This window comes from Leptonotus elevatus, chromosome 1 (genome assembly GCF_054856555.1).
Source record: "Leptonotus elevatus isolate MCC_2025b chromosome 1, RoL_Lele_1.0, whole genome shotgun sequence".
In the NCBI taxonomy this organism is placed as follows: Eukaryota; Metazoa; Chordata; class Actinopteri; order Syngnathiformes; family Syngnathidae; genus Leptonotus; species Leptonotus elevatus.
In genome coordinates this window covers 54,427,768-54,445,828 of record NC_141239.1, presented here as the reverse complement: position 1 = coordinate 54,445,828, position 18,061 = coordinate 54,427,768, and the positions used below count along the sequence as shown (strand labels likewise).

At 38.5% G+C, this 18,061-nt stretch overlaps 1 protein-coding gene across 4 annotated transcripts; it reads right to left on the bottom strand.

The window, feature by feature from the left end:
• Positions 1-470: 470 nt before the first annotated feature.
• gspt1l (G1 to S phase transition 1, like) lies at positions 471-17,737 on the bottom strand. Of its 4 annotated transcripts, XM_086070245.1 has the most exons (15): positions 17,288-17,737; positions 14,178-14,222; positions 13,461-13,712; positions 10,972-11,005; positions 10,792-10,869; positions 10,444-10,624; positions 8,315-8,469; positions 6,093-6,233; positions 5,904-5,997; positions 4,651-4,731; positions 4,375-4,548; positions 3,685-3,774; positions 2,481-2,649; positions 1,041-1,132; positions 471-951 (listed from the first exon to the last, which is right to left on the bottom strand). In XM_086070245.1, the coding sequence occupies exons 1-14, from the start codon at positions 17,478-17,480 to the stop codon at positions 1,080-1,082; spliced, it is 1,740 nt and encodes a 579-aa protein (XP_085926371.1). In that variant the 5' UTR covers positions 17,481-17,737; the 3' UTR covers positions 471-951; positions 1,041-1,079. The 4 variants fall into 4 exon arrangements, with proteins under 4 accessions (XP_085926371.1, XP_085926362.1, XP_085926390.1 ...); XM_086070236.1 differs by having other exon boundaries at positions 471-1,132; XM_086070264.1 differs by lacking the exon at positions 17,288-17,737 and adding an exon at positions 16,981-17,207 and having other exon boundaries at positions 471-1,132.
• Positions 17,738-18,061: the final 324 nt, after the last annotated feature.

Genomic DNA, 18,061 nt, shown 5'->3' with positions numbered 1-18,061 from the left:
GGAAAGCATTAAGCGCTGATTCATTTCTAAATGAATTTATTACACCGGTAACTCTAGGATAACTGCAACCTATTTGTCAAAAAAAGAAAACATCTTTATTTTGGAGTGTGCAGAAGGAGTCGAGAGGAGAAATTCTTTGTCATGGTCCTCAGATCATGTATTGTCAGGCACACCCAAATGCGATTGAAGGGCATCGAAGAGGGTTAAAGTTCCATCTATCAGACATTACTCGTGCAGTAACTCAACACAGGCGCACTTATGCAAATATAAATACATTATAAATGTATTCCTTACCTTAACTGTGCTCAACATTAAACATTTCAGCATAGTATTATTATAAACCATGGCTCCAAGACCACTGATGTTGATAATCATTTGTCACAATGTTACCGCTGTCGTCGTATTTCTGCTGAATACTGTAAGCTCCACAAGAAAATAACAGCATGATAAATCGACTTTTAAAGGAGAAGCGTTTTTCCAAATATTTTATTGTCATAGTTGTTTGCTTTAATATTTGAGCACGCTCAAGCAGACAGCCAGAACGCCACACAAGAAACCAAGAACTGGGTAAAAGCAAAGGGAGTCATGAACACCCAAATAAACATTTTGGTTTTTCATTGTTGAAATTCTTTCAGACTATTTGTATTTGCAGCACTTTTTCTGAAATCACTTTACATTCCAAGCAAAAAATCTTGGTCCACATTTGTTCACAGATATAACTGTCATTTGTCATTTACGAAAGCAAGAAAATAAAATGGAATCGGGAGAGAGAGAAAAAAAAATCACTTTCCTGATGAATTGACCAGACAAGGGAGGTTGAGGTTGAGGTTGGGGGTGGGGGGGCTAACCCAGAAATGGCATAGCTGAGCTCTCAATATGAGAAAGCTGACTTGAGTGGAATTCATCTTGGAACCGGTATCTCTTGATCACCTTTTTTTTCTCCTTCTGAAACTGATCATCGACACACAGAAGGTAGGCAGGCGTCAGAGGGAGGTGTCTTTGCCGCTGACAACACTGGGCGGGTTATGACCGAGCTCCACCTGTTTCTTCCAAACTGGATTTTTCCAGCAGCCGCGTCTTCAGTCTCGCTCTGCAACCAGCTTCAGAACCTTACCAATAGCGATGGTTTTACCTGAGAAACACGCATAATAATTTGTCGGTTTCATTTTATTTGGCAAGTGTTGCTTTTGGCAGCCACTCAAGTTTTAGTCTTAGGCTTTTGGATGAAAATGCACAGTAGTTTAGTCATTTCTGTAGGAGATAGTTTTAGATGACGAAAACCCCCCAAATGTTTTAGTCTAAATCTTCATGCTACCGTATTTTGTTAGATTTGTGCCACAATTACAAGTATGCAAGAGGAAATTTGGAGGACAAATACATATTTTGAATGCCCAAAGACCATTTTGTGAACTTTGTCCGCCAAACCAGTTAAGAAGAGGTGCGCATAGGCACACTGAATGAAAGTGTGACTTAATTTTGTTCAAATAAATGACTAACACAATCAAACACCTTCAGATAGATATGTTGTGTAGAAGTAAAGGGCGTGATAGCTCCGGTGTTAGCCAAGGCTGTCTCTTGGCATCGCACTTCAAAGGCAAGTAAAAGAATAAATGTTATATGATAATAATGAGCCAGCTAAAAAGACAGTAGACCTAAGGCAGTCCATCAACTGGAATTCATGCATTCCAAAGGAGTATTAGTTTGTTACACTTGCAGTGTATAAACAACGAATTAAGGTTAATGTAGTTATCAACAATGAGATATAGCGTCTTCGGCAAATAAGCATTTACTGCTCAAGGAGAGTGGATGTCAACATTATACATGCAACGCATACAAGGTACATTCCTTGAAAATGGGCTTTTCTACCAGATGGTATGGTGTTTTTCCTTTTTATGTAATTTAATATTTGATCGATTTAACTGTTTTTCTAATTTTAAAATAGTTTTATATAGTATTGATAGTTTTTTTTTTTTTTAACCTGCCATAAAATAACATACCGTACATTGTGATTCGTCCAGCCCTTCTAAGCACATTATGGTTAAAAAGGTATTTATTTAATGTTTATATTGATCAGTTTAAGTTTTCATAGTTGTGTTGACCTCTTATTAAAAATATTAACTACAGGAGTTTTAAAATAAAATCACCTCAATTCAGCCTTTTTTCCCCGATGCATACTTATTAGAATTTTTAAAAAGAAAACATAAAAAAAACAAAAAACAATTTTCCATGTCTACAGATAATGAAATATTTATATCGTGAAACGATTTTCTGTCATATCGCCCAGCCCTACTATAAAATACAAGCTATTCATGCAATGTTTTGAAGGCATTGTGCAAACAAAAATAAAATGACACATGGACAATCTTCTTTATCTTACAAATACGTCATGAGAAACCTAAACTATACTGTTCTACTTAGTACTACTACGACAACTGACTAAATTGTGAGATGCTTTACTGGACTGTGCGGAGTTGCTTTACCTTCATCCCGTAAGGTAAACCGTCCCATCTGAGCAAAGTCTTTAAAGGTCTCGAGGCAAATTGTCCCTGTCGTGCGCAGGCGAGCAATGCAGACCTGGTCTTGTTTAACAAATCGTGGCCGTGTCTTACTCTTCTCACCTGACTTTTTGTCTACCAGACAGATTAAGGCCTGAAGAGGGAAGAGAAGCACACACAACATTGGTATTCATGGCATTACAAAGCAGAACTTTTATTTTTTTTAAATAAATCTGCATCCTTTTCTTTCTTTTTTTTTCCCCCACACAATTTTCTTCCATCAACTTTAATCTCATCGATCAGCTGACTAGTGACCAAAAAGGCTTGCTTAATTGAGACTCATCAGATACAAGTAATAATGCTATCAGGCATCAGTAAAACAGCTCCATCCTCTGAATCTGCTCAGCCACAACTTGTCTCTTAAAAGGGAAATCGAAATGTTAAGTTTTCCCTATATGATAGAACCACTTTCAGATTTATAAATAAAGTACATACTATCGAAATCTGTATACATTTCGGTAACTAACACTATATAGTCGCAGTTCGGCATTTGGAATTCCCCTCAACATTTTTTGGAACCTCCCCTCCCCTCTTTGCAAAACTCACCTATTCGCTGCACTCGTCAGTTTGAATAGTAGGGGATCCATGTAAAAGTAGTATGTACAATACAGTATAAGGATGTCTTTGTGCTGAGTTGGAAATGAAGTAAATACAAAAAAGAAATGATTGCTTCTTGAGCAACGCTGTGTGCGTCTGTTTTTTTCTTTTCTGTACATGGATGGAACCGAAATAAAAACTATTCATTCATACAAATCACACCAAACTTGGCTTGTTGGCGGTCAAATCTCGCTAGCTTCCACACAAACCCGGAAATGCAGCATGAATGAAATCCAGCGCGAGTGAGTGACGTCAGTACACTGGTGGTGCGTACACTGCTGCGTTCAAGTGCGCCATAGAAAATTACCAACACATCCACTCCTGCTCAGTCACAACTTAAGATGCGCTTTGGAATATGGCACCGTCTGATTTAACGTGAATCGTGCCGTCATCTGTACCGATTTTGCCCGGAGTTCAGTGATACACTGAATCTTTGGTCATCTATACCATTGGTGACCTATTTTGGTTTCAAATCTGCGATTTTCATGCCTGTAGTACTCTTATGAACTGTCCACAAACTTTTTGTACTTACCGTAATCTGCACCTCTTCAATGCATGTGTGAATGTGTAGGACAGCGTTATAACCGGGACAGATGATGGATTTGTGTTCAATGATGACAATCTAAAAGGAAAAGATGTACAGCTATGAGTTTGTTTATAGGTGCTTTTCCACCGCCGGAACTTTTGGAGAACTATTCAATTTACCTAGGTAAAATTCAGTTTGCGCGTTTTTCCACCAACAACAATTTCCTTGGTAATTAAATTCCCCAGGAGGCATCCGAACACTCTTTTGCGCTGACCAAGGCTGATTGGTTGTTTTTACATGGGCTGGGCTCCCGCCGTTTACTTGACTCGATACAGAAAATGGAACACAAACGCTATGATAAATGGACAGATGAAGAGGTGTAGGCTCTTTTGAGCATTTATGCGGAGGACTTCAAATCTGCCACACGAAATGACAGAGTTTGATCACCTTTTAAAGATGTCATTTCATTTAGTGCCGCCACTTGCTGGATAGGTGGGGTAATGTAGTTTGTTTTTCACTACCGCATACATCATCACTCATTTGAATTAATGACCGAGAACTACAAGACGCTATGGAAACACAAATCGCACATTCCCTGCGGAACTTTTACAACCAAGAACTCAAAGATCCTGGGCTTGTTGGTGGAAAAGCAGCATGTGTTTTTTGTTTGTTTATGGTTTGTTGTTCTTAACTGACCTGGGCATCAAAGGTGCGCCCAGAATGGCAGAGGTTCTCTGCATTACACAGGATGAAGCCAGGAAGGATCTCCTCCTCTTCAATGCCCTTCAGCCGCAACTTGAGATTTTCTCCAGGTCCTGCATCGTCTGTCTCCACGTCATCAGACAAGAGGCTCAGCACCTCCACCACATGCTGTTAAGACATTATAATGACATTCACATTACAAGAGGGGAGTAAAGGGGAATTCAAGTGTTGAACACTTTATTATCCGTATTAGAGAAACACAGGTCTTACCCTATTTGGCATCATAACAAGCTGTTGTGCTTTACTTATTGAGCCAGACTCAAGTTTGCCTAGAATCACAGTGCCCATGTCCTGTAGGAGAGACATCATTACAAGTAATGTTATTGCTTCCGTTTGAAATACAAGATCAAGCTTGAGACTTGAGGATTTTTTACAAAAAAATCATACAAGACCAAAATCTTGTTAGGATATCCCAACATTACTTTCACCAAGCAGAACAATCTTTCAATACCTGCCTTTCCATGACAGTTTTTCCACTAAATCTAAACGATATTTCTACTATTTTGATAAAATAAAATTTCGACTTGTAGGTGTTTCCATCGAAGAGTGTTTCGCTTCTGAGGCATTCTCATAATGTCCTGTCTTGCGAGATCTTGTAATTCTGTAGGAGGTGCTCATGTATATTTACGGAAGACGGACGCCCGGAACTGTTACGATTACTTTAATAACATCTCTTACAACTCGCGAATGCTTCGGAGGGATAGAAAATGGATTTTAACACGTCGTTTTCTATCCCTCCGAAGCATACCACAATAATAAATTGTCTGCATGCATGGAGTGGCGGTCTTGGCTCTATAGCTAAATTGATTTGTGCTTAAAAATACTTGCTATCACAAGCAAGTGACCTGTACTTCCTACTTCCTTTACTCCATGACCGGGCAAGGGTCACATGACCACAGGGAATGTGGGGAAAAAAAGTGACAAAAAATATCTTATGAGAGCGTAAAAACTTTTTTTGCTGTAGTTTTTTAAAAACCCTGTGTTTCCATTACCAGTTTGGTTTTGCGCAACTTGCATTTTGCACAAATCTGAGGGTAATGGAAACGCACCTAATGGCTGAAATCACGCAGCAAAGTTTGTTCAGACCAAGTCTTGTCACAATGACCGAGGACGCAGAGTCCATTCAGTAGGCAGTATAAATGATCTAAGTTCAGCCTATTGCACTGTACCCACAATAGCAATCAAGCATAGAGACCACAGATGGGAGTTGGTTCAAACCAAACAAAAAAAAAAGTGGCATGCCATTGAATTAAAAATGTTTTCATTTAAAAAGTCCAAACTAGTTGCAGATGGTCGGAAATTCATGAAAACAAGTTGCAGAACGCCACACATTTGCGATCATGTGACTCAACTGTTGGGTAGAGTTCGGCCACGAACGCATAGTGTGCCAGCTGCCTTTAATGGTAGGCTTCTGTTTCTTGAGGTGGGTATGAAATATAAGTGTGAAAAAAGTTTAATGTTACCTTGTATTTGTCTACAATGGGCAATCTGATAGGGCCATCACTTGATCTGTTAAAATTTGGCAAACTGTCCAGGTGTGGAATGAATGGTAAACCTCTGCAAAAAGAAAATATGGATACATGTTGGAGTTGGAGGAATGTGGGGGAAAAAGAAAAGAAAGGCTTTATATCTGATCATATTTAGGAACTTACGTGTACCAGGAGCACATATCAGTCGGCTCCTTCAGGTTCGCTCCTGTTAGCCCTGAACATGGCATGAAATGAATGTCTTTCTTTGGGTTGAAGCCCACCTTCTTCAAAAATGGCACTAGTTTCTCCTTACACTCTTCATACCTGAGCATTGAGACAGAAAGGGGGACGTGTAGAGTGTATGGAGGAAATAAAATAAAATACTGTGATACTGCGGTCAAGTGGAACCTTGGTTTACCAAGTTTATTCACTCCATGGGTCACGCTCCAATGACAGCTACTTGTGAGCAAACACAAAGATACAGAGCTGTGTGACAATTGTGTGCAAGAAAGCACAACACATTCCGCGTGGATGCGGTGACTGTTCACAACGTGACACTTACAGACCCATTCCACAAAAAAAAGACAATAACTTGGAAAAGTTTAATAATTTTCATAATTCCATTCAAAAAGTTAAACTTTCATTGATTGTTGATTCAGGGCCCACAATTTAAATTTAAAGTATTCATTTATTTATTTTTACCGCTACATAATTTGGGCTTCCAACTTGTAAAACCCACGAAAATAGGGTTTCAAAAAATTGTGCTGTGAAGAAATCACCATGTATACTTCTCAGTGCTTTGCAGGGGGTGGGGGTGGGGGGGAAAGAAGACAGAAATTAGAACCACATCAAATGAATGAAAATATTGTATTTTCAAAACGATATGTCAAGCTTCAGTACTTGATTTATTTGATGTGATCCTGCATGCAGATTTTATCTTCCAGCAGAACCTGGCCCCCGGCCCATACCGCCGGTAGCACCAAAACCTAGTTTGAAGCCCATGCTTTCACACAGTGCTTGAATGGCCAGCCTTCTCGACCGACCTAGACCCCATTGACAAACTATGGGGTAATATCAAGAGGAAAATGAAAGCCAAAACTATGTACAAATAAACAAAATAATACTTTAAATTGTTAAAATTGTCAGCCCTGAATCTATAAGCAACAAAAGTTTAACTTTTTGAACAGAATTATGAAAATGATTAAACTCATATTCTTTTTTTTTTTTTAATGGGTCTGTACTTGGTGAACCAAAGCAGTACGTCAGAATTTTTTTAAAAACATAAAACAATGTGTTTGTTAACAGGGACATTCGTGACCTGAAGTTCTGTAATGATCTTTAGTTTATGCTGTGCACTAAATCGTGAAATATTGACGTGATTCAAGGCAAGAGCAAACACTTTTCATTTATGAGCAAATCAATAATCAGACCTCTATCTTATAGATAAGACTCAAGCAGTACCATATCAACTTTTCAAAATAAAAATGGCGCAGCTTGATTTCTCAATTGTTGACCCTTGCACAAAGTCGGCACTGAGTCCTCAGTATTCAAAATACTCCAATTGATTCTCACTGATTTAATCCAGCCACCAACACAAAACTAAAAGGTATGTCATGCCCCACATATTAGAATGCCCAAGTGATGTACTGTAAATGGATTATGATGAAATATAACTAAAACCAACGCTATCAATAACTAATTTTAATTAAATATAATCCATCTATCCATAACATTTTGAAATCAACTGAAAATAAAGTTTTGTTCAAAGTAAAACTATTGTTTCTTGTGAAGAGTTGTGAAACATCACACCAAAAAACAGTAACTATTCACACACAATTTACTTGTGTGTGTGCTTATGCTTATTAAATGCTTATTTAATTATTGCAAAAAGTATGATCCGCGAAAAATTAAATGTCATTTGAAACTCATTTTACATTACCAGTAAAATATATCTGTTACAGATTCTGATGTTAAAAGATGCACCAAACGATAGATGTTAGTATCTCAACTGACTAATAATAACTTCAACATACTTCCTTGACACCACTACTTCCCTATCAGCCAGGGCTTTCCCAAAAAGGCAAACCACTAATGGGCAGAAGGGGGCTGTAATGCTTTTTTTTTTATATTTTTTTTTACAGAAAACACAAATATATCCACATTTGATTTAGAACACACCCCTAAAAACTTTCACTTGCTTTTATCCCATCACATATTTAATAAAATGAAAATGTGAGTCCAATGACTAAAAGTACAAATCTTAATTTTGTTCTTCGCTTGAGACAATTCTTTAAATGCGATTACAATTCAGCAAAGGAAGCCGTTTCTGTCATGTCCAAATGAGGCACAATATTGCAAGACTAACACTCCATTTACAGTGTGATCATTCAGATGCATCTACCCACCTTTCTAGGCTCCAGTTGACTGTAGGGTCATCCATTTTATTCACCAAAACAATCAGGTGCTTGACACCTGCTGTTTTAGCCAACATGGCATGCTCCCGTGTTTGTCCGCCCTTTTCAAAACCTGTTTCAAACTCGCCTTTCCTGGCAGAGATCACCTGGAGGACAACATTTGTTGTGTTACAATTTAACTGTAAATGACATGAAATATAACATAAGAGATGCAAGGAACATGTCACCAAGCATTTTGATTGACATACAGTGCTAAATCCAGACCATTATACTGCAGTTGAATTAACACAATTTGTAACTGACTGATCGGGTTATGATATACAATTTTCAATCTGAAACCGATTTTGCATTGTACGCAAACAGTATGCAGCACAATGTACCAGCATCCTTGGCCTTTTCTTCTCTTGCTGTCCATAGGCCTACATTTGGAATTCATGACTTTGGCCATCCTAATTTATCATCGCCGTAGGCACGCAGCTCAAATCTCAAGTTATATCTGTGCAATGATGTTATGAGCAATAATGAATGGTGTAATGCAGGGGTGGCCAAGTTCGGTCCTCGAGAGCCCTTATCCAGCCTGTTTTCCATGTTTCTTTCCACTAACACACCTGGTTCATGATCAGGATCGTTATCAGGCTTCTGCAAAGCTTGCTGATGAGCTGTTTATTAGATTCAGCTGTGCTGAAGGAGGGAGACATGGAAAACAGGCTGGATAGTGGCTCTCGAGGACCGAACTTGGCCACACCTGGTGTAATGAGTAGCATAGCGCAACGTGTGATTTATCATGGGAAAGCTGAGATCATTCTCTTTCTGATTAAGCCAAAACTTCATTTCGGAAATATGGGCCAATGACGTGACTGATTTTGCTGTGGTGGGTCACATATAGGGATGGGTACCTTTCACATTTGAACCGGTACTGTTCCAATACGCTGTACCTGGGAATCGATACCGGTACTCAACGGTACCAATTTTCGGTACTTTTGTACTCTCTCTTTTTTTATGTATTTATTTTTTTGTTAAATTTGATTTATTAATTTGTTTGGGCGGTAGCAAATGTTCATCATTGTTTATTTAATAGTAAAATCTTTTTAAAACTCAATTTAACTATTACCTTTCAATATATAAATAATATATTATATATAATAATAAAATTTCATTCAAATGAGCAAGAGAGGAATAGTAAAAATAAAGGTTTAACATTTTACAATTACTGAAGTATAATTAATAAACATAAGTTAATATTACAAAAACCAAAAACAAAGTGTGAATCTAAGTTCTGTGTAATGAACAGCAGTAAATATATAAATTTATAATAATTGATGCAGTTGTTTTTCAAGGATGTAAAGCCTGTCGCACGATAAGCTCGAGTTTGAACCCACGACTCAAATATTAAAAAATGACAGTTGGAAGAGGACATGACCTAAACAAAGAGAATAATTTGATTCAAATTAATTATTTGAATGTACCCGACATGGTCTGTAATGCTCGCTACATTTTGGCAGCAATCTTTTTCTATTTAACGATGGTGAAGCCGTGTACATTGATTGTGCTACACTTTATATACTTAATACTAGATTTGTTTTGGCTTGGCGGCGCAAAAATCTCGCTAGTTTCCAAACCCGGAAATGTAGGCGTCCCCACGCTGTTTGCGGCCGGGCCAAGACCAGGTTGCTTGGACGCTGCAGGGCAGACCGGGGCAGTGGCGGCTTCTCAGCCGAGCCGCCCGTCACCTCCGCCGGCCGGGCTCCCGCGAGCCCCGACCACGCCCTCGTTCTTCGCACGTGAAATCCTGTGCGAGTGGGTGACATCAGTGCGCTGGTGCACAGTGCGTTTAAGTGCGCCATGGAAAATCGTCAACTCTTCCACAACAACTTTTAAAAGACATGCTTCAGAACCGAAACATGGCACCGTTTGATTTTACGTGAATTGATGCTCGAAAGTACCCTAGTCACATATGACCCATACATGCAGACAGAATTGGTGTATGAAGATAAATGTATATAACTTGAAATTGGCTTAATGCATTACATCTAACACGGATAATATGCTTTCACCACTGCGAGTGTCTGATCACGTATGCAATTAATTTTGAAGAAACATGAGCCTTTTCCTCTACCCACCAGCACAGCCAAATCAGCTTGTGATGCACCTCCAATCATGTTCGGCACAAAGCTCTTGTGGCCTGGTGCATCTAAGATGGTAAAGTGCTTTTTGTCTGTCTCAAAGTATGCTCGGCCCACTTCCACCGTCTTGCCTTTGTCTCTCTCCTCTTGATTGGTGTCCAAGGCCCAAGACAGGTACCTGAGAGAGAGAATTGAGAGGAATCGTCCATATTTTTGAGGAACACCGGGGATTTATTTTTGTATTCTTTAGTTTCTTTTTAACAATAATTCATTTTAAATAGTTCACCAGTGAGCACATTTCCATTTTGTAGCTTGAAAAACAGACAGGACAATAAACCCACTTACCAGGTTTCTCGGTTCTTCTCCTTTGCCTCTCTCTCATACTTCTCTAAGGTTCTCTTATCTACCATGCCTGTAAGATACCTGATGTGAGGAAGTGAACAAGAGAACATATAAGATGAGTAATTGTGTAATTTCACCCACAGTATTTTTGGAGCTGACTAAAACAAAGACAGTGCAACTTACATGATTTGTCCGCCAATAGTGGATTTTCCAGCATCTAAAGAGGAAAGAAATGTTAGTGTTGCACAGTCACTTTATTCCTTTACATTAAGTAGACGCAAGGTGGGAAAACAACAAAAAGGAATTACTTGTTTCATCCAACTTTAACTATAAATGATTATCTTCATATCTGACATTTTTTAAAGTATAAAAATACTGTATTATTTGTTTGGTTCATCTTATTTGACAGTTGGTTAAACTCAGACAGTTAAATGCTGTTGTAAATTATTTCCTCTAATTTGTGTGATTATACATCCATCTGTATATGGCATTTTCAAAAAAAAGGTTTGTGTTTTAGAACAATATTTGACTAAAAATATGTTTTCTTCACAACTGCAAGACATATTGACGTATTCAAGTATTGCTGCTTGCTACCGCTCAGTACTCAAATTGAAGAACTTCATTCTGGGAAAGCGTAAAGACGAGTTAAGTGTCATGCTTGGGTTGCTTTTGCATATTTTCCCTCCACTCATACTTTCCTGTTTGTATATGACATCGTCAGCAAGGTGTATGCAGTATAGATGCTATTCACTGACGTCACAGGATGACATAATGTCACGAGTCAGCGACATATGGTGGCTAGTTTAAAGCACTCTCAGCCATGCTCCCATTGTGTGAACAGCAAATGTTATTTTGTAATAGATAATGTCCTCTTCAGCTTCCTCTAACGTTACTTGTGTAAAGATGACGTGCGGTACAAGTTGAAACGTTCTTGGATAAATGGAATCAATTGCATTATTTTGAGACCAAGTTAACTTTTCCCCCGACCGCACTAGCATGTTTACTACAACAACATTGTTGACTCATAACTTATTTTCATACATTTTGACTTTTAGGCTGCAGGAAAGGAAAACAGAGACCTTAAGGAGGGTATTTGGATAAATCGAAACTTTTTACCACTAATATCTATTTTTAGCCAGAGCGGGTCACATATATTACGATCACATTACATTACAGTAAAATGCATTTTAACTAGTGCTGTCAGGCGATTTAAAAATGTATCTAATTAATTACATGGTTAGTAATTAATCTAATTAATTTATTTTAATTTCATATCTGCTCACTGTCCCCAAATAAAGAATTTGAATTCTAAGAAATTACGGAAAATTATTTTTACACAGGGTACAAATCACTGCGTTCTTGTTAATAATCCCACCTTTGTTCTTAAAATTGCCATTCAAAGGTCCAAGTAAGCTTGCCTCGCTCTCCTGTGTCATACTCGCATCCATGTCTGTTGTCACCCTGCTTTTGACTATGCGCATGTAGCAAGTGACGCGCCACCGCAGCCTACGGGTCACTCAATGGGCCAAATTTCAAATGCTTGCGAAGATTTCACTTCACATTTATGGAACCTGACTAAATGAATCCACAGGCGTCATTAGCATCCATTAGGCAAGGGTCATTGTCGAGTTGGCCAAAAGGGCAGCCACCTGCAACCATTGGTATTGAAATTAGAAAAGCCAAATGTTAGCACTAATCACACCTGTGTTTCGATGTTAATCCAAAACTAACTAAATCACTAGGAGGAGTTATTGCCTGATTTGCAAATAAATGGTTAGACTAATCCAGCCACTGGGCTGCCGTTTGGGTATTCTATGTAGAAAAGCAAAATGACAATGCTCTGGGACTTCTAACATTAATTGCGTTTAATTTTTGTTACGCATTAATTTGCAGCGTAATTAATTAATCTAATTAATGCAATAAAATAACAGCCCTAATTTTAACTATTTTCGATTTATCCTTGCAATTCTTTTGGTGCCCTTTGTTAGTTCACATTCGACATTCCGTGCACCCGTTAACGGCACACAATGTGTGGCAAATGCCGTCATGTGAATACCATCTATACCAAGTATAATTTGCGATAGCCTGCTCAGATTTGTTCATGACATCATTATATGTTGCCTCAATATGAAAAGGGCTTCTAACCACAGAGCTCGAAGAGCTGCTACCATTTTTCTGTGCTATGTCAGGGATTTGTAATTAGTTTGGATATTAAAGGAAGTAGGACAATGACAGCATCTCTTTATTGTTCTAAGATCTCAGGTGGAGCCAAGTTTAGGCAGGCTTGTTTTGCTAAAGTGCCTAACATGCCGGGTGAGTATCGCTAGGTCGTTCATCGAACTGCGAATAGCTCAAACTTTGCCCATGATGACAAGAGAATTGTTTGATAAGGTCTCATAGAATGCTGGGTCGATACACATTTAAATACATATGCATGTTAGTTCGTAACAGAGTGCTGAATTTGAGTTTTATGGAGGTGCGTGAAGGGATTGCTTTTATAGAATGAAATAATTTGTTAGCCCATATCGCCCAGCACTGTCGTCAAGTGCATGTACGGACACTAACGTTGCATTGAATGAACAAGGCAATGTATTGAAGACTCATGTTTTTACAAACAACTGCATTCAGTACATTTGTCACAATTTATGAGCCATACATTTATTTGCACTGACCTACATGTCCGATGAACACGACATTGATGTGTTCCTTCTTGGGTGCGTCTGGTTGAGTAGGGGGAACCTTGGGTGCAGCCATTTCCTCTTCCTCTTCAACCATCTCTGACCCCGTCTCCTCAGTTGTTGCTACTGTCATTGGTCCACGGTCACCACAGCACCCACCTCCTGGCTCTTCCTCATTTGGTTCAGCTTCTTTCTGGTCCCATGGTTCCTCTGGGGTCATTTCCGTGTCACCATTCTCCCTTGGAACTGCAAAAATATTTCAGATTGACTTTCTTCAAATAACCATTTTAGAAAAGTATATATAGTTACTTGTCAAAAAAAGAATGCAGAGTTCAACAGCCAATCAAGCACATGCTCGACCGCTTACAGTCTTAGTTTTTTCAGTATCTCAGTAACACATATTGTTATATGTTATCTATGACCAAAACAATTCCAAGTTATTGAGGAATTGCTTTTTTGAAAGTGACTGGGTATACGAGTGTGAAATAATCTCCAAGAAGCTCACGCTCACCTACAATTTACGGCAAGAACACATTTAAAGAGAGGGGCCATTCACATAAAATTGAAATTTCTTTAAGAGCATTACAGTAATTTGTTACAAGACTTGCTGTAACACTCTCTGTACAGTACAGGACAACAAATGTCAAGAAAATAGATCTCACTGATGAAATGCTCGCTGACACACACCTAAGACATTGAAGCCATACATACCAGCACTTTCCGTCACCTCCATGGTGGCTGTTTTTTCAACAGCAACTGAAAAACAACATATCTGTTATGCAAAATGATGACTGTCAAGCATTATTTCATGTCCAGTAATGAAACATTATTAGTATGCTATATGCACAACTATTTGGTTCCCAATCAGAGGGGTTAGTTGCAAGTTATTTTTTGATCAAAGAGGCACACAATAAATAGCAATTTGATTTTGGTTCAGGTTTGTTGAAATGCAGTGATGTACGCTTTGTTATCATTAGATTTAGTAAAATATGTAAAATCTCCATAAAGTCCCATGAATAATACTCCCCCTCAAAATCATAAAAAGCAGGGGGGGGGGGGGGTCTCTGTATTTGTACAATCCCTCAATTTGCTGGTATCATTTATTAACAGAGTGAATAATATAAATCAATAAAAGATTCAAAACATCCCATTTCGATAAAGTGCAGATGCTTTTAAATCCAGGTTTAAAAAAATAAGCTATTTTCCCATACCTATGATTAAGGTGTTTCAAAGTTGTTGTTTTTTAAATATTTTCCAAAGATCTTGTTCATGCACTGTGCACTAAATTTTTTATAAAACAATGTTTTATTTTACTTCACATTTAAATCTAACTGCTTTTAAATGTTGCATTTTTAGTATGTGAAGCATATTTAAGAGCTACATTATGTATGAAATGCACCATGAATCACTGATTTCGTTTTATTCTTTTTTACAACCCCTAACTACTGCCTAATAAACAATGTGAATACCCCGATCAATTTGGGATCTTTTGATTTTTTGGGGCAGTCGATATTTTCCTGGCAACTCTCCTGCTAGCACTATTTTGCCATTAACGGTCTGATTGGCCAATTGCCGGGCCGAGTCATGAACTGGGCGTGGTTGCTGCTCGTTTCACCTTCTGTGTTTTTTTAATGTCAGTTTAATTTTGTTTTGCCATCAAAGATAGGCTGCCATCAGCATTACCAGGCTAACAATTACAGAGCATTGGCTTTTTTCAGCATTAATTGCCTAACCCAACCTATAACACTCAGAGCATATAGGCCAGGGTGCAAACTCGATCCAAAGTATGGTGGTGATTATTAATTTAAAATTGTTAGACAAAGGGAGATCTTCTCAGGTGATTAGCATACTAAATAAAAAGAACATACCTGATGCTATGAAAGACATAAGATGGCTGATGGCAGTAGGTTAGCGTCCCACAAGGGCAACAGTAATGATACTGAGGAGCTGCTATGTAAAAACGAAAGAATGTCCCATGATAGATTGCTCAAAAGATGAGACAAGAACGCTAGAATCCAGCAAGTCTGGGCTGAGATGAAAAATATTGGACAGATTGTTGATGTTAGTTATACTACTATTATGTATGGCTTGATAGAAAATAATATCTTCTTAAGAAAAATAACAACTTTCAAACTATTATAATGGTTGGTTGTATGAAACTGGAATACCAGGTGTGTAACGAGTACGACATTTTTTGTCGTGGATACAACACTGTGGTTAGGCAGATCCTATGCCATTTGAGAAAAGAAAAAAATAAGGACAAAAAGAACATGTACCCTTGGCACATCTTACAATTGTAAAATTTTGGGACTTTTAGATATTTGTATGGTTCTAAATGACTGTAACACCTTTCTTGTAAAACTGTCTTTGCTTGTTCCTTTTATTGGTACTTTGTATTTTGTTTGTATTTTTTATGTGTAAGCAAATAAAGTTCTGTAAAACCCGCAAAATTATTTTATTTCGTTAACCACAATTGCTTGATAACAGCCTTATATCAGGGGTGGGCAAACACTGTCCTCAAGGGCCGGAGTCCTGCAGGTTTTGGATGTTTCCCTGCTCAAACGCAGCTCATTCCAATCAACAGGTCCCTTATCAGGCTTATGCAGAGCATGCTGATGAGCTGATCATATATCAGCTGTGTTGGAGAAAGGAAACATCCCAAGCCTGAAGGATTCCGGCCCTTGAGGACAGAGTTTGCCCACCCCTGATATAAGGCTGTTATCAAGCAATTGTGGTTAAAGAAATAAAATAATTTTAAAAAATGTATTAAGCAGGATTTCAATTTATGACCCAGCGCTTACAAGGTGACCGCCTTAACTGTTATGCCACGAGCTAGTACAAATTCACTGGTGCAGAATTTGTATTTCTGGAACAATTCACAGCAACATAGCAATAAGTAGCAAGTTGCCGGTCACAGCAAAATATCCACCTCTTTTTCTTTTCAAGGAGTTTTTTCTTTTTTTGTGTGTTATTCACGGGACTTTACAGTAGAGTGCATTATATTTTTAAGCTTGGGCCCAATGCAACACATGCCTAATTTGGTTCTTGTGCTCACAGTTTATGAAACCCTGTTCAACATATTTGCTAATAAAAATTACAACAATAATAATAGCAGTAACAACAACAAAACATTATTATTATTGTTTGTCCTCCTAAATAAAAACAGTGACATGTAGCTTTCCTTTACGTCACCAGTTTTGTCCACCATTGCGTAATTAGCGCTTTCACACTTATTTACGTCTGGAAACTGTCCCTTAACGAATAACTCAATGAATCTTCATGCGTCACAGTATCCACGTCACACCATACTAAGGTCAACACGTAACAGAGTCCAAAAAGGTTAGCTTTACCCGAGTGATTCACTGAGCTCGTATATGTTAAACATGACAACTGTTCCAAGTTTCATTCAATTTCCTCTACCACTGACGTGTACCGTTAGGCGAAGTAACGGTTGGCACGCCACGAAACAAACAGGGCGGAGAGTTCAGCACTATCATGAAACCACACCAGTTACCTTAGCACTCGCAGCTAACAGGCTAATGCCGGTTGGATCCACTAGATAATGAACACATCTAAAACCTAATAAAAAGTGATACCATTCCACAACAGGTGTATACAAACGCAACATGAACAAAACACTTAGCGCTGTTTTAATTACAGTGCACCACACGTCAAATCATAATTAAAGTAGACCGCACAGTTGTTACAATATACGAACGCGTGTCTGTAGAGTAGCTCGAGGGTTAGCACCTGCACAGTCGTGCTCATGTTAACGACTAGCTTGTTGCTAACGTTGCTACCCAACGTGACAGTCGGCTTACCCATTGAATCGAGATTTTCCGAGTGTGCTTTCATGGCAAATGTCGGGACAAATTCGGCGGCGTTCACATTGGGAACAAATGGTTTAGCATTCACATTAAAGCTCGTAAAAGCAGATTCAAGCTGTCCGTCGATTGTGGCCTCCACATCGTCCTCTTGTTCCCAAGAATCAGGGGCAGTGTCTCTCGGGTCCATTGTGGGTTTTCAATTTTCACTAGTGAGATTTGAGCTACGCAATACTTAGGCTACGTCAAATGTCCACCCAAATCCCGGTGTCCAGACCACACCTTTGATTGAAATAAAGCGTCCCAACTCGAGGAGGAATGTTTTCAACCCGACCTAGGTGGAAAATAGCGGCCGGTTTCTATCGGTTGAGACGCCAAAGAGGATATTCGACTCAGCACTCCCAGACACAGTCCGCGTGAGCTCATGCGTCCCTTCAACTGGACGTACTGCCCGCAATGACACATGGGATATGAAGTCTGGAAATGTAGGGGAAAAAACTCGCATTTCACGACTCGTGAAACTTAAAAGACTACATCTCCCATTTACTCCGGTGATTCTTCTCACAAGAAATTGCGCCTGTCCTTTAAATAACCAGTCTTTCTATTCTTTTGAGCTTAAAATTGTTTGAAATGTTGTAAAATATTTTCTAAATGTAAAATGTAGTAACTGTGTTTGAAACACCGTAATGTAAATTAATATACAGTACCATTTTTAACAAAGTATAAAATATTTTTCTAAGTAACATTTTGGAATACATTATGCATACACAA

What these genes read in the sequence shown, in the direction of transcription:
- gspt1l (XM_086070236.1), bottom strand. Translation starts at nt 17,480, where the DNA reads ATGGACCCGAGAGACACTGCCCCTGATTCTTGGGAACAAGAGGACGAT. An exon ending in GTCAACTGGAGCCTAGAAAG is followed by an intron (nt 6,234 to 8,314) that starts GTGGGTAGATGC and finishes CTCAATGCTCAG; the next exon opens with GTATGAAGAGTGTAAGGAGA. An exon ending in GATATGTGCTCCTGGTACAC is followed by an intron (nt 5,998 to 6,092) that starts GTAAGTTCCTAA and finishes TTCTTTTTGCAG; the next exon opens with AGGTTTACCATTCATTCCAC.